Consider the following 17,602-nt stretch of genomic DNA (forward strand, 5'->3'; position numbering starts at 1 on the left):
TATACTTTAGCTTTGACAATATTTGTGTTATATTTTTTGACAGTCATCTCATAAAATGCTGTATACTAATGAGTTCTTGGAATATATATGTTGTTGTCTGCTGAAATATCAATGCTTTTTATGGCTATTATTTATTGCTGCTAAACATAAACCTGCCCTGGGACTACAGCTGAAAATTAGCCTCTATGGCTAACTCTGGGATATTTACATTTGGATTTCAAAAACCCATATTAATTAATATGCAGTGTCCCATTTCAAATAAATAAAATAAAAAATAATTAAAATCTCAATAAATCTCAATTATTGAAATAAAATCTAAACCTGCATCTACTAAAACACCACAAAGTAAGTAAGCCTATATACTTGTTTTGGGTTTCTTTAACCAATGTACACAGAGATGGTACAACTAACAAAGATGTGAAATTAACTGCTAACTTTAGCTGTAGTTGTCAAGCATTACAGGCCTTTTGTGTTAATTTTTCTTTTTCTAATGTCTCTCTAAAGTATTTTTTTTTTTCTGAAGATGACAAGTTTATGTTCGGGTTACCTGCACAGGTAGCCGTACGTACAGCCGTTTGTTTATTTTACCTGGAGACGCGCTAGCTCCTAAAGGTTGACGGCATAACTCCAAAAAGCATGATCGGCATTAGCCTTACGACAACTTTGTGTGACTTTCGCCACTAGAAATATTTCTAAAAAATCCCTCCTGTCTTTTCAAGAGTCAGGCAAAACCTTTGGGTACATCATCCTACACAGCTGACTGACAACTCCCATCAACAAGTGGAGGAGAGCGAGCACTACTCCTTGCTACAGATGACGAGAGAAGACATCACATCATTCCTGTATCAAGGGTGTGATTCGGAGGGTGTTTTTTATACATCAGGACTGGAACAACAACTTTAAGAAATGTGGGTACAAAAATGACAAACAGGGTTTATAAAGTTGGCAGGGGTCTTTGATTAAATATACAAACCTATTTTGGACAACAAAAGACACAGAATTGTGCATATAATAACTTGGCTAAACTCCTGAGATGCGATGGTCTAGTTGAGGGTTACATTGAACCTTTGATAGAAGTGAAGTCTCCACATAGATTTTTTTCTCTATTCTTGGATGAATTGTTGTTTTTACAGGAACTAAAGCATAAAGGTGAATCTTTAAGGTGAATTTTTTTGAATTTTTTCAATTTAAGACAAGGATAACCAGGTTTCAACAACCCAGGCAATTTGGTTCTGCTTTACTTTCTTACAGCTGGTACAACAAAACCTAAGTACCTTTTTGGAGCAATTTATATGCTGTAATTTCTAGACGGTTTGTTTATATTGTCACCATAAAACTTAAAATGAAATAATTTGACTGAATTCATAGTTTAATTTCATCAGATTTAGGTTAGCTAAGTTTAATTTCAGTAGCAACAGTAAGATAATAACGGTGATTGTTGAGTGAAACTCTATAACATCTAAATACTTCTGCAAAATAACACAACAGACAACTTACAAAACACTCAAGACACAAGAAGTGAGATTCTCCCAAGCATATAATCAAGCTATATAAAAGAAGAGGCTTCAGCACTGCACTCTGCTCAGATAGATATAATTACAAAACCAAAGCGGCCATGTTGAATGTTTAACTTGTGAAACAAACCGCATTGTTTCTAAAGACTTGACAAGTGTGGAAACAATAGCATGCCAGAGGAGATAGCTGCACATAATAAGCTTTCGATTTCTATTTCCGATCAGTTTGTTTGCCCTCTCTGAGGAAGAGGAAACAAAAGAGTTGGTTTTGGGGTGAGGAACTGGCGTATGCATTTGGCCCGTCAGTCAAAGGGGGAAAAAAACTGTGGGTCCTATTGACCACATTTACAATAGACTATATGAAGTATCCATAAATCAGCATAAGGAATGCTACTGTATAGACTGTAATGCATAACTTAATGTCCATCAAAACACAAGATTAATAAACTGTGTTTAGAAACTGCAAACAAGTAAAAGTCTGACAACAATTAAAAAGCACATCATTTTGTTTTGTTTTTTTAACCAGAAAAATATCTTTGAACAAATTTAAAATAACAATGGGTGGCCCCTATAAAAGAAACTATAATTTTATGTGTGGTAAAAACAAATCTGCTACAGCTGTTTTTCATGTAGAGACATTTGTGTTTTAACAGTTTTTTTTCTCTTTGAAAGACAGATATGGGATGCTCATGTGAATAGGGGCTTCCCTCAGATTTTCCAGTGGACAGTCACCATACCACTGAATTACTTTGTTCATGTAGAAACAAAATCAGCCCAAGATTTGCCTCAAGGTACAGGTCTGGTTTTGCCAGAGGCCATTAAGGTACCAAGCAACACATGACAAACATGTAAAGGCTCTCATCTTAAATAATAGCTGGAATGATCTTATGTTTTAACAGACTAAATCAAAAGTATAAGAAAAGCCCCCATTATTCTTGAATTATTCATCTGGAACCTCGGAGGATGCTCAGGAACACAGTTTGAATTATAGGAAAGGACTGGGCTCTCTGACATCCTTCACCTTTGAGTGAAAGAGAGTATAAATCTTCCCTCTCGCGGGTTTAGGTTCAATTTTGCATCAATCTGTAATAATTGTGCAATTAAAGGGGTTCTTTGATGTACTATTTTAGCAAATTGTGACTCTTGTCTGCTTTGGTTCACAAAAGCTTTCAAGTTAATAAACATTTTTACATTTATCCAGTAAAATACATTACTACAACATTGTTGTCCAGAATATTTACCTCATTCAGATCTTTGTTCTTTTATGTAGTGAGTCATTTATGTATTTTTATATTCACCTAACAGATACTTGCCAGTGTTTTTTTTTTCTTTGCTCCCTATGCCTGACACTGGTTTTGTTTTTTGCCATCCATCAATCTATTTTTTCGTACACAGAGAACTTAAACCAGAACTTAAACCAGTTTATGTCCTTTTATCTTTATACTCCACAGCCTGACATTCACCACAGCATTGGCCCCAGAATGTCCTGGCTCGGCTCTTTGCTTCAGCAGCCCAGCAGCACTGTCAGGCTCTCCTAGATGTGACTGGGTTGCCTGAAACTAAGCAATAATAGAGTCTACGGCTTCCAACAGAAATTTAATCTCAGTGTCGTTGGATCTGTAAGTAGCATCTGTTTCTTATTAGGAGTCAGACATTACATTGCGTTACATTGAGCATACCCCGAGACATTTACAAAGATAAAGAGCTTTAACCCAAACAGGTTGTGATCAGGAGCAAGACAACCTGCACAGTAGATATAATTCACTGGTTTACCTGTTAACACGTATAATAAAGAATAACATCCACTTGAGCTACAGTTGTGTTGAAATGTCCTCTGCTGAAATGTTACTCTGTCTGTAGAAAGCAACGATCTCTTCATAGAAATTTTTGGAAATGTTTTTTTCTTGACATATATTTCTAACAAGAAATTAAACGTTATGGTCAACAGTCCTTAAGGAGTTATATATCCAGATGTGAAATGATTTATGAAGCACTTGATTGGTTGCTCTGGATGTGCCTGAGACTACAGGAGGTTTAGGGGTTGAATTATTTTGAGATCATCATTTAAGTGATGATCTTTGTGTAATCTGTTAATTGGGAAAACTTTAATAATTAATTTGGGTGCAACAGTATGAAAGACCCTAAAACTGAAAGTCTGTACTCATTTAATCTAGTGACTGCGCAAACTTCTCAGGCAACAGGGCAATGCTGACAGTTTTTTTCTTTTTAAATGAGACAATAACTCTTCGGTTTAGTGGCAGAACACTACAATAAATCTTGCTTCGAAAACACTGGCTGTGCTGTTTAAATGCGCTCATTCATTATTATTGTATTTTATGGGGGAACAAAGAGACCTAAAATTGACAGAAAAGCCACAAACATAATATGTATAAAGTTTCTAAGTTAGTCATATTTTTGGTATCGGCTCATGATTAAAATTATGGAACAACATTAATCTCCTAATGTGACTTTTATTACAGGAAAACTCATTGCCAACTCAAGGGGCATCTGTTAATCTCACTGGACAGGTCCTGTAAATCTGATATTACATCTTGCAATACGTGTTTTTTCAAATTCGATGTCTCAAAGTGGGAAGATGAACAAAACAAAGAGGGAAAAAAAGCACTGCCACAGATGCAATATGTCTGTGATGACTTAAGAACAATATAGAAGAATGACTGCGTTTTGAACATATCCGCATCTGCTTGCTTTCTCACCGGCTCCAATCAGAGCTCTTTTCATACAGGAGCAAAGTCGATACAATCAGCAAACAAATTCTGTGATTTCTATCTAAAAGGACTTTCTTCCTCTTCTTCTTCATTTTACTCCTGGTAATGTGAATTATTGCAGCGTGTAACGGTTTAATTGGCCAAGACAAAGACCACAACAATGGAGAAGAACTGGAGGCAGAGAACAAACGCTGAAAATGATTTAAAGTCTGTCGCAGCAGTAAGCAATATTTGCAAACAAAGTAAATAAAGAGCAATGTTAGAAATGTTGCAAAGATAAATGGAAAAGGGGAAAAAAACAACGATATGACAAGATCCAAGACACTTACCTCCTTTTACTCCATTTTAGTACTAAATCAAGCATTTTTAAAAATTAAATAGGACTGACTTTTATTCAAGGAGCTTCCCATAACAGTTAAATTGATCTTGGGTTACCAGATTTCCTGCCTGTAAAACTAAGTAAAACTAAACCGTCTGGTTTCAAATGGCTATTTGTGGACTCCCACCAGGACAGAATCAACAACTTTAATCATAGTGTCCAAAAGAAGCTTGTTAATATACTTGTCATGCCTGATTATATGAACTCCCGTAGAATGAAGAAAATTGTGACTCACGTGTCAGGTGGAAGATGCCATCGCAAGCACTGATGTGGGAGAGGAAGGCATTACCCAGGCCTTGGCCGACATGAGCACCTTTCACCAGGCCAGCAATGTCCACAACATTAAGGAATGCTGGGATTTTACTATAAAAAGAAGAAGAAAAAAAGAGTAGATGAGCCCGAAACTTCTTCAGCTCTGTCTTATGCTTTTCACAATGTTTCAAGAACACTTTTTAATACACCACCCCCCTTACAGATTACTCAAATTGTTGTCTTTAGTTTTTCATCTGCTTTTAAATTTCTGCTTTTAAGATATTCTTGCCTACTTCATGTTGCCAGACAGACTCTATTTAAGTGATTTCTTGATAAAAAAAAGAAAGAAATCAAAGAAATTTTGTTCATCAAATTATTTAATGATTTAATATGTATTAGATAAACTCAACGCTTGTGCCAAGAAAGCAAAAACTGAAGAAATGGCGAAAATACACGAGAACATTATCTGCATACATGATGATGTCTACATCTTTGCACACAGCCAGTAGATCATTAATGTAGATGCTGAACAACAAGGGTCCCAGAACCGACCCTGTGGTACCCCAGTTGTGCAGGGTTTAAAGGAGGACAGAATATTATTTGTCCTCACACACTGCACCTGATTTGAGAAGTATGATTGCATCCACTGCAATGTCCCAGGGGACAAGTTCTAAAAAGAGAAAGCTTAGACAGGAGGACATGGTGGTCTACTGTGTCAAATGCCTTTTGCAGGTCCGGAAACACGGCACATTACTATTCTGAGCAAAACTTGCTTGGAATGGTAATGGTACAATTTGTAAAAGTCAAGAAACCTTCATAAAATATTCTTACTGCTAAAAAAAAAAAAAAACTAACACCAATGGAAACAACTGCATGCCTAAACTTCTGAATGTTCAAGCTAATGAAGGTAATGGCAAAATCTGGAAGTGAAAAGAACAACATTCCACGATGAACTAACCATGGAAAGATGTCCTACGAAGGAGCTCTGACTGAGGAGTCAAAGAAATAACCAAAAGACACATCCAAGGGCCTATGAGGACTTAAGAAAGACCCAGAGAACAACAGAAAGACCCGCAAATAGGAGGTAGAGTTTTTCCAATTAAATAAAACAATAAGTAATGCTCTCAATTGCAAATGCCTCTATGCACTAACCTGACTCTCACCAGAAGGATGTAGTTGTGCCGTGCTCCACATGGTTCCACAAATGTGGAGCTCTGCGGAAACAAAATCCACCTGGCGAGAGTCAGGTTATCTATGCACCCCTATTGCGCAATACTCCACTGCTGGAGATAAAACATGTTGAAGCATGTTCAAAGTTAGCTGCAGAAGAATTTGACAAGGCGGTGAACTACTGAGATAATGCATTCATTCAAATGAGCCCAAAGCTCAACACCTTGGATATCACTGACCACGCCTGTTTAGAGGAAGAATGACTTTGCACATCACGCCAAAGAAAATACCACACAAAAGGGGATGTTTGCAAGTTAGAATATATATAGACTAAGTAAAATGTTGGTGTATGAAGTACTTAGTTCACCTTCTGTATGTAAAATACTGCCAATATTGTCTTGTGAGAAGCTCTATCTTAAGCAATCAGCTACAGAGCAACTTTAAAAACATTGCATTTTATTCAAAGCTCTTTATTTGTATTGCTGGAAACCATTTTTTTCATGCATTTAACCTATACTTTAGATGGTATTGTAGCCTGAATAACTGAATACTGTCTGCTTAAACAGCTTCTATAGATGTGCATTATCACTGGGTGTTTGAGTTTTCCTTTCTTTGAGAGGAGAATAGAGCATCAATTGAATATCGCACAGAGAACATCATACAGCCACATATCAACAACATTGTCGACTGATTTCCCACACCTAAAGCACGGGGCCCTCGGAGGCCACAGATGCGAGGTGTGAATAATGCGTGAAGGATGAGACCCCATACCTGGCAGGTTTGTGGAATTGGCAGAGGAAATCATAGCGTTCATCTGGAATGGGCACTCTGCTTTCATTTGGGTCAATGGTGCAGAAGGGGAAATTTTCTGCTGCAGCCTGACTCTTTGTCAGTACGTTGAAAAAGGTTGACTTCCTGAAAACAACAACAGCACTGAGGTCAGGACATCTGAAAAATGCTGGTGTGTGGACCCTTGAAGCTTTGAAAGCATGAACATTAAGGGAAATAATGCAAAACTGACTATTTCTTTTGGACACAAAACAGAAACCCATTCATAATAATCCAATGATTCTATTTCAAATTCATTTTCCAGAATATTTCTCAAATAGATAAACTGAACATGATTTTTTTTACTTTGTTACAAGCTGTTTTAAATGCAATTAAAATGTAACATTAGGACTGAAAGACTTAAAACCTCGTAGTAATCAAATTTAATTGCTTGCTTTTTTTAATAAAAAGAAAAAAAGGTGATAGATAGATAGATAGATAGATAGATAGATAGATAGATAGATAGATAGATAGATAGATAGATAGATAGATAGATAGATAGATAGATAGATAGATAGATAGATAGATAGATAGATAGATAGATAGATAGATAGATAGATAGATAGATAGATAGATGGATGGATGGATGGATGGATGGATGGATGGATGGATGGATGGATGGATGGATGGATGGATGGATGGATGGATGGATAGATAGATAGATAGATAGATAGATAGATAGATAGATAGATAGATAGATAGATAGATAGATAGATAGATAGATAGATAGATAGATAGATAGATAGATAGATAGATAGATAGATAGATAGATTTGACCAGATTACTTCTGGTCAAAGAAGTAAATGTTCCTGAATTATTTTGCATTTCTGATACTACACTCAATTATATTGAAAGGTGAATACATTACTAATTTTTATAACATTATGTTGTTGTTTTTTTCTATTTTACCTCTTGCATTACAGATCTTGTCAATGTTTCTACACAGTCTGGTTAACTTAAAAAGGTAGATTATACAATAAAGAGATTTAGTTTCATTTCTATTACAGGAACTTTGACATCAAGCTATATAGCAAAAGTTGTAATCTGTGAATTTGACAGTTTCACAACTCAAATAAAACTGATGCTTAGGGAAAAGAAGAATATCATCTTTCTGAACTCGTGCTGTGGAGAGAGCTGGGGCAGTTTGGTCTTTGTGTTTCTATAAGAGTTAGACAGGAATTAAATTTTTCCAGCTCATGAAAGATAAAGTCAGAAAGTTTCCTAAGTGTAACGCCTGTTAAATGACACCCAACTAACAGCTGGTTTGGATCTGAAAACAGTTCATTCATAAAGAGACAGTTGGAGGGTGGATGGGTTCTACTTTGACAGAAATATGTAGTGGCAGGCCACAACCTTGCAACTTCTACTTCTTATATGAGGAAGAAACTGGGGGTTTTCCTGAGTGAGAAATGAAAACACTGAGACACTGCAGAGGGATCTGTTAGCAAAAGCCTCCAGAACCTTGCATGCTACCAACTTGCGCCACAAATGAACAGACATCTGCAAGAAACTGGAGCTGGATGTAATATTTTCCTCGACTGGAGACCACTATGCAAACTGGAGTTGAATGACAGCTAAAATACACCCCTGACCTGTCAAAAGTTAAATTAAAACAGTATTGGTGACTTCATTGGTAAAACAAATATATAATAAAATAACCACAAAGCATCTTCACATTAAAAACCTCTTTCTGTGAGCTTCTTTCTGTATTAAAAAGAAGGTTTTAACCGATCGTTTGATCAGAAAATGACATATTTCTGCAACCATTCCTGAAAAATTAAGCAACAAGGGCTGTGTCTTGGTGCAATAACATGGCAACATAGTTTAATACTATGTTGGCTAAAATCTTAGCAAAAGCTCACATGGACAGTACCCTGGGCCCATGAGGGTTTGAGCCCCCCAAAATCAAGGATTTTCTTTTTATATGGATAAATGTTTTACACAAAAACCATTAAGTCTAAGCTCATCTCCCTGTGAGGTGTTTTAATTTAGTTGGATTTTCTTGTAGCTAACCATTGCACAACTATTTAAAAACGATGATGCCATAGCCACATCTCTAACCTCATACCCCCATCACACTATTAAATATCTGATTTGATCACCAGCTAAGCCAGGCTGTCTGATCTTTGGCACGTGACGTGTAATTCTCCCGCATGGGCACCGCAGCTCAGACATGGATACGCACGTGTGCCCAAATTATACAGAATAACTGCAACCAAGACTCACAAAGTGCAGCAATGAAACAACAGTTACATGATCAAATCTCATGCTATGCCCTGCAGACGCTCTGTCTGCACTGATGTAGGTTCAATCGGCAGCTTGAAACTAACTGTGAAACCGATGACTTGGCGTGCTGTCTTATTAATTTAGCTATTAATCATTTTACCATTTGTGGCCAGCCACAGAGCAATTACGTCTCATTGCCAGAGGGCCAGATGATTCTTAAAGCGCAACTCACCCCCAAATGAACTTTTTTTTTATTTTTTGGTTGGTCCAAAGGTTTTTGTGAGACCACTTGGAGAAACTGAGGTGTTAGCAGCTGTGGCGTATAAAAGCAGCTCCGTCTTGTGCCTCAGTAGTGAGTTGGGGTTTGAAAAGTGAGTTCTGCGGTCCTCATCGATTTATTAACTTTGCATCCAGTTAGTTTTTTTACCACAGTCTGCCGGGCACTTCTTCCAATCTGCACATTTTTCACGCATGAGATTGGGTGGAGTAAGGCTCTGGTACGTGGGTGAGCTACACTTTAAATATGAAGAAACTAAATAAAAAATTTATAATAAACGTAGACCATTGACGCCATGATAGAAGCGTTATACCTCATCCTGGTGCAGCAGAACACTGTGAATTACAATCCCCTGATCACAGGACATATGCACTGCTCAAAGATAAATACCCTTCAAAGAAAGGACTACATTTCCACACATTTAGACCAACGTCGTGTGTCTCTCGGTCTACCGGCATTCATAATAAACTTGGAGTGTATGTCAGACAAAATATCGGTGACATTTGTTTCAATGTTTTTTTTTTGTGTGTGTGTTGTTGTTTTTTTTTTATTGCTATTTCACACATACCCTATTATAACGTAAATAGGGCTTAAAAACCTTGAAGTTGACCTGTTCCCAACTTTCAACACAATGTTATTTGCACACGTTAAGATAGATTCTGTGGCCTGGGTACCACAACTGGCTCCAAAATAAAGCCCTGGGAGAATTTGTTAGCCCGTCTTGTGCTTCACCAATTTACACCAATTCTACAATGTAGCTTAATATTTGATGACTGCGTGACACGACAAGTAGTACTGGAGGCTCTTATTTTATTTTTTATTTATTTAATTTATTTTTTTTACATTTGTGTGTATCTGCATGCTTCACATGCCTTTGACTTTGGCACTGATAAACCTGAAATTCCCAACTGTATGACAACAAATGATATATTATGTTATATAGTGCACATTTATGCATCAAGGCATATCTTCTTAACCTTTATCTTTCATATTCAATTTAAAAGTTTTCATTTAAATGCATGTTGTTGGTTGATGTGTTTATTGACCAGAAATGGTGGGAGTTCTTAGTTTTGATATATTTGTTGAAAAGGAAAGAATAGAATCTGCTGAGATTTTTTGTTTTGTCTTTTTCAATGTTTGAGCTGCCAGTCGCTAATCAAAGCTAATCCAGGGAAGGTTCTGATCTCTGGCCAATTGACTGGTAAATCCCCGCATCAAAGAAGAGGAACATCCAAGTTTTTGCTTGCTGTCATGTAATTAGATATTTTCCCATGAAAATATGTAGACATTTTTGGAACATTGTAGGCCCTCAGGAATATGTCTTAGTATTCAAATAAGACAAACTGCTCCAATAATACTTACAGTCATAAATAATGAGATCTTGTAAATGTCAACTCTGATATCTTAGCTAAAAAAGCATGTAAAAGAAGACAGGACATGTAGCTTAAAAAAGTTCGAGAGAGCAACGTATTTAGTATGCATGGAAGGGTGGAGGTATGGAGATCCTTCTTTTCCTAAATTTTGTTTGCAGTAGGGCATGCATTCTTTTTTGGAGAAAAGTCTCTTTTTGTGTTTTTTAAAGTTCAACTCTTTCAGTGAAACATGAATTGCATTAATATTGCATTAATATTCAGCCTACATCTATTAATATTTGTACAAGAAAAGAAAGAATGCAACGGTGATATAGAGAAAAGGCCATTATATACTTACTTACCCAACATTGGGCAAGCCAACAATCCCTATCTTCAGAGAAGTCCCAAACCTTCCAATCAACGGCGGTGGCTTTGGTACATCATCTCCTTTGGCCTAATGAAGACAACGTGGAAATGTCTGCAGTTAAAATCAGCACTCGCCATCACACATACACCCTGGTTCTCGGTCTTTTCGAATGAAACCACTCTTCCTTCACAAAACACACCTTTTTCGGAGCCATGTCTCTCACTCTTAAGCCTTGAATCGACTTCTACAGCAGATGACACACTGAGAGAAGCACATTTATTCCCAGGAAAAAGAAGAAAAAAAAAACAGTCCTCAAACATAACCAGCCTGGGTGCGAGTGCTTCAGCTTGAACTCTGTCTGCATGCGCTCAAAATAGAAACATGCAGCATGTGGAAATGTAAGTTGACACTGTAAGCTGGCGAGCTGACCTGCACCTCCATATTTAGCTGTCGGTAGTATCACTGTGGGTTAATGAGCGCCTATAAGACCCACACTATGCAGTGCATGCATGGAAAAGCCCACTTAGGCTTTGGTTAGAGGTTTGGCAGCTTTCATGGAAGAACCTTTATGTTAATAATTATGCATTAACTTTCAGTCCTGCCATCTTTATCTTTTTAGAATGGTTTTTGGCTGAGCCAGATGAGGTATATCATGCTTTTCATTTAGTGAAGACAAAAGCAACAGGGGAAACAAATCTGCCCTGACACCTGAGGGTAACCAGATCCTCCATACTGTTTGCCTAAGCTGAAGAAAATATTTATTATTCAATCTTGAGTGGTATCTCGGTAAAGTCACAAAGATTTTGGAAGGATGAACAAAGATGTTGAGGTATGAATTAGTTTTCTCACTGTCTACATGGGGTTAATAATCAACCAAATGATGGAGTTTACAAGCTGTAAAACTTTCTGCAAGTGAAAAATCTTAAAGGAAATAAAAAATATATAGACATATATATAAAAAAAAAAACATTGTCTGATTGTAGACAAAACAAGATGTAACCATAGAAGCGGTTTCTAGACAACAAAAAATAACACATTTAGGTGAAAATCTGCAAGAAATGATCCACTTTCCGCTGGAGTAGATGAAGCTGTCAGACAGGGAGCGGCACAGATTCACAGCACAACATCCCTTCACACACAGTTTACCCGGACCCCCTTAGAGAGGAACAGGTGTAGCCACATGAGCGCACCAAATTACAACAATTAGTTAAACATCCTCAAATAAACTTCCCGCGCAGACGCACAAATTGAGGCGCAAAACCCAGAGAGCCCTGGCCCAATCCAGCAAAGCCTGCCTGGGTTTAACACGCAGAAAATGAGCCTCTAATAATCTGAATTTGAGGCAAAGTGCAGGGGCCCGCGCGTTTTGCCGGGAAGGACTCAGAAGTGAATAGATCTGAATTAATCATTTATCTTTTGTTGATGGGTGCACCCCCACTTAGACTCGTCACAATAGATGCAGAGCATTTTGTTCGACCAAATAAATCATTCCCATTGTTTAAGGTACATTGATCAATCTAATGGCTTGTAATGGGCTCCTAATTGCCACAGAGAAGTGCTCACGAATGCAGCGCGGTATTACAGATTCAACAGAGTTTTCACTCGAATGACAAGGAAAGAGCGTGTTTCAGTCCTCTTGTCCCATAGAAAGAAAAAATAATTAATTTCTGCAAACAAAGGGATTTTTTCCCCCCACTTTAATAAATTCTGAGATTTCTTTCTTTATTATTAAGTATACACTCAAGCAACCTGATCACAAATCTCATAACTTTGTAAATAATTATTTTTTTAAGTTGTCTTTCAAAGGTATTTCATATTTGATGTGATGGAATTATCTATTTCAGGAATCAAAATGAATCTAACCTTATTTTGCAAATAAGAAAAAAAAAAACAATCAGCTCTGCCTGTTAATAAAGTTAACAGCATTTCAAACACCAATTTATCGTGATTGCAAAAAAAAAAAAAAATCTTGGCAGCGTTCACTAGCTGGTGAGAGATTTTTTATTCATCCCCTCCAAAGGTGCATGGACGCTTTAAAGCAGGAGAGAAGGAAGAGCATTTGAACAAATTGCGCCTGTGTTTACTGGCAGCATTCACACCGCATAATAGAGCATTATTTGCCCGTTTTTGAATACGGTGATGCACATCCTCCGGTCAAGCTGGGATTTTTTTTTTTCTTCACTGGAAAATTGCTTTAACTTAAAAAAAAAGAAAAGAAAGAAAGAAAGATGAATCGCATCAGAGCAGGTCAATTTCACATTGTGCCATTATCTCCGGGCGTTTTAACAAGCTTCTAAATGCGTGCTTGTTGACAAGTCAATTGCAAGCATCTATGGTTTGAAAAAAATAAAAAAAATAACAGCCTCCTCTTTGCTGTCCACGTTTAATTGAAAATGCAATTACGCTGGAAATGCATGTTGGGTGCATGCAGTGCATCGGCCTTTGCAGGGTGCAGACGTTTTATTTCAACTCCTACTTTTTCAAACATTTTGCAACAAGCGCTGATGAGACAAGCTGTCGTTTTTAATTAACCTCTCACCTGTGCGCAGAGGAAACGCGTGCGCCAAAAAAAAGACCAACACGTGGGCAACCTAGAAGTTCATTAAGGAACGCAAAGTTGATCCATTAAGATGTGTGTCTCCAAATCTGATTTGGACTGACATGCGGTTTTACGCGTCCCCTTCCCATGGGAACGCTCTGCTGAAGGCCCTCTCCAAACTTCATCCATCCCTCACTTATAAATTCTTCGACTTATCAAATTCATTTAGACAAGTAAAAGCCTCTGAGAGCAGCTGATTTCCCACCAAAATCAGACACGAATGACAGGCGGTCAGCCTGTTTGGATAAACTCATCTCCAAGTTAAATCCAACCGTTTTTTAAACGGCGTATTGCGCATGATCTGAATATGGAAAATAAGAATGGAAGCACAGAGCTGTGCCGCCAAACGCGTTTAATAAAATGAGCGAAGCGCTTACCTCCTGGAGATCTGACGCGCGAACTCAATGCCGCAATCAAAAAGAGAGGGGACATTGCGCCCTTCGTGTGAGAATGCGTAAAAATAAACTGCGTGCATTTAAAAAAAAAATTAGATCAAATCGCGTCCCTGGGTGACAGTCTGAGGCAAGAGGCAGCACGGCACATGATTGACGGCGGGGTTTTTGGTGTTTCTGTCTGCGGTCGGGCTTCTCATTGGCTGACAGCGAACCCCCGGCCAAGAACGCGGCCACGAGATTGGCTGCGCGTCCTCTCCAGCTGTACTTCAAAGAACACGCTCGCTACAACTAGGTAGTGTCGGGGCAGCTGCGAGCCAAGAGAGAGAAACAAACCCGTGTGACCCAAGTCACAACGCGGTGAAATCTCAATCACATTGGAGTCATACAGCCTCGACACCGCGGACACTCTCGGCGCTGCGCAGAGCCCGGATATGGCTACGTCTATACTCGGGGTGAGTCTGACTTCAGTCGTCTAAAAAAAAGTTACTTTGCGTCACAAAAACAGAGAAACTTAGTTGTTTTTGTTGTACATTTTTACGTCAGCTGTCACCGTTGACGATTGGACTTTTTTTTATTTGACTTTATCTATTTTTTAGACAATCATAAACAAAGTGTTTGTCTGCCAGAAAGAAACCTGTTTACTTTGCAGCAGTTTTAACTTTTGCCTCATGTTCCAGGAAACATAAGGCAGACGTGCAACAGAAACCTTTTTATTCGACTTTTTTACGGATCTGTGTCATTAAACACGACGTTTTCTAACAAAGTGTCTCAATATGCAAACTTGGTAGCAGTTTTAATATTTTACCTGTGTTTAGGAAAGTTATTGAAGCTGCTCCTTGTTGCTCATATGACATAAACTATTAAGTGTCGATGCATTTTCAGTAGGATCCTTAACAAATGGCATTGCTTCATAGATGATTATCATTTGCAGCTTCTCACTTCATTTGTTGCTGCTTGTTTTTAAAGAGAAACTTTCTCTGTGTCCTCTCAGGAAGAGCCACGGTTTGGAACTACACCCCTCGCTATGTTGGCCGCAACCTGCAACAAAATCGGCAACACGAGCCCCCTGACAACTTTGCCAGACTCCAGTGCTTTCTCCAAAGGCGGATTTCATCCGTGGAAAAGGTCCTCCTCCAGCTGCAACCTGGGCTCCAGCCTGCCCGGCTTCACGGTGGCGACGAGCCGAGCCTCGACGGGACTGACGCCGACCAGCGGCGCGGGCAACAGCGCCTTCTGCTTGGCGTCCACCTCGCCGACCTCCTCCGCCTTTTCCACCGAGTACAGCGGTTTGTTCTCCAACTCCGCCGGCGTCACGACGCAGGACTCCGGCCAGTCCGCCTTCATCTCCAAAGTGCACACTTCGGCGGAGACGCTGTACCCGCGGGTGGGGATGGCGCACCCGTACGAGTCGTGGTACAAGTCCGGCTTCCACTCCACCATCTCCGGCGACGTCGCCAACGGCGCGTCCTCGTGGTGGGACGTCCACAGCAACCCGGGGTCGTGGCTGGACGTGCAGAACCCCGCCGGCACCCTCCAGACCTCGCTGCACTCCGGGACGCCGCAGGCGATCCACTCCCAGCTCAGCGGCTACAACCCGGACTTCTCCTCCCTGACGCACTCGGCGTTCAGCTCCACCGGGATCAGCCCGTCCGCGTCTCACCTGCTTTCCACCAGCCAGCACCTGTTAACGCAGGACGGCTTCAAGACAGTCATACCCACGTACACAGACGCTTCCGCCGCCAACGCCATGATTACGGGCGGCACTTCAGGAATAAGTAGCTCATCCCGGTCCTCCAGGCGTTACTCCGGCAGGGCGACGTGTGACTGTCCGAACTGCCAGGAGGCCGAGCGGCTGGGGCCCGCCGGGGCCAGCCTGCGGAGAAAGGGACTGCACAGCTGCCACATCCCGGGCTGCGGCAAAGTCTACGGGAAAACCTCGCACCTCAAGGCGCACTTGCGGTGGCACACCGGCGAGCGGCCTTTTGTGTGCAACTGGCTTTTCTGCGGCAAAAGGTTCACTCGGTCCGACGAGCTGCAGAGACACCTGCGCACCCACACCGGCGAGAAACGGTTCGCCTGTCCGGTGTGCAACAAGCGCTTCATGCGCAGTGACCATTTGAGCAAGCACATCAAAACGCACACGGCGGGCGGAGGGGGCAAAAAGGGCAGCGACAGTGACACCGACACCAGTAACCTGGAGACCCCGAGGTCCGAATCCCCAGAACTTATTTTAGAAGGGGTGAACCCCAGAATCACAGTGAAGGATCCGTCTCCTCACGACGAACCGTGAGGCTTCACTCTCCAAACAGAAACAACAAAACGACAGCAGCTTATTGAATAACCTGCGCAATTTAAAACGGGTCCAATTTCAAAGACAAAAAAATAAAAAAATAATAATATTATTTCCAGAGCAACTGCAAAAATTTAAAAAATATATATATTCTTCTCTGGCGTGATGAGTCTGTCTTTCGTAAATTCACCCTAAAGAAAACATGAATTCACTGTAGGTATATTTGGGGGGAAAAAAAGATGAAAAGGATGTCGACAAAAGGCTGCGCTAAACCCTGTTGAACTTTGCTTGGACAGTGTTGTATATTGACGACTAAAAGAACAAACAAAAGAAAAAAAAAAGACTCAAGTGTGTTATTTTTCATGTAAATGTTAATAGGCTCTGATTGTTTTCTTCGTGTTGGTATCCTGGAAACCAGGGAGTTTTACTTTTCAACGCACTTTTGTGGATATGTATGTAACACAGCTTTTTTTTTAAAACAACTTGTTAATCATTTCTTTTCTTTTTTTATTTCTTTGCTAAAAAAGAATTATCTATATATAAATGTTTACCTGTATAAAAGTCACACGTATAAGACGTTCATTTATCGTAATTAAAACATGTTTAAAGCATGCCGTGTGATGCAGTTTATATTTATTTGTTAGGATTTGATTTGTTTTATTTTTAAAAACTTTAGCAGCCCAAAATAAAAAAAATAATATAAAAAAAAAACCTCTATACTCCTATGGTTTCCCCCTATGGAATAAATTAATGTTTAATGCCCCGGCAAAAAAGACATTTCATGGCCAAATGAAAATCTTGTTAAATTGTATTAATTAATTAGGGGATTCGTGTCTTATCAAATATCTAATTAATCTCCGAGATATCCATTGTTCACTTTATTCAGGGACACCGCTGACAAAAGTGGCAAACCTTATTTTTTATTTTAATTGTCCAAACTGATTGCCTTTCACTTGCACGGTTATGGATACATCTTTCTTTTCTTTCTTTTTTTGCAGGAAAACATGAATGTAACGGGAAAGGAGTGATTTATTTTTACTGAAGGGGGGGGAGAAAAGGGGCCAAAAAGTCAAATGCAAATGTTGAATTTTAAATGCTTTCTGCGCGCCGCAGTCAAATGGCCCCTGCGTGTTATTTGAATATCAGTGGCCCCGCATTGAAACGGTTCAAGGATGCTCCCTGACTTCTTTGTGCTTACCCAGTGCAGCGTCCGACTCCCAGAGA

At 39.4% G+C, this 17,602-nt stretch overlaps 1 protein-coding gene and 1 pseudogene across 1 annotated transcript; one reads left to right on the top strand and one right to left on the bottom strand.

Annotated features, from left to right (window-relative positions):
• The window catches only part of LOC118563827, a 16,275-nt pseudogene extending 4,870 nt beyond the window's left edge, over positions 1-11,405 (bottom strand).
• A 2,932-nt stretch (positions 11,406-14,337) lies between these two features.
• sp9 (sp9 transcription factor) lies at positions 14,338-16,989 on the top strand. Its single transcript, XM_012851966.3, has 2 exons — positions 14,338-14,540; positions 15,080-16,989. Exons 1-2 carry the CDS (start codon positions 14,520-14,522, stop codon positions 16,376-16,378), a joined length of 1,320 nt encoding a protein of 439 aa, XP_012707420.1. The 5' UTR covers positions 14,338-14,519; the 3' UTR covers positions 16,379-16,989.
• The last annotated feature ends 613 nt before the right edge of the window (positions 16,990-17,602 follow it).

Source organism: Fundulus heteroclitus, chromosome 7, assembly GCF_011125445.2.
Source record: "Fundulus heteroclitus isolate FHET01 chromosome 7, MU-UCD_Fhet_4.1, whole genome shotgun sequence".
NCBI classification, from domain to species: Eukaryota; Metazoa; Chordata; class Actinopteri; order Cyprinodontiformes; family Fundulidae; genus Fundulus; species Fundulus heteroclitus.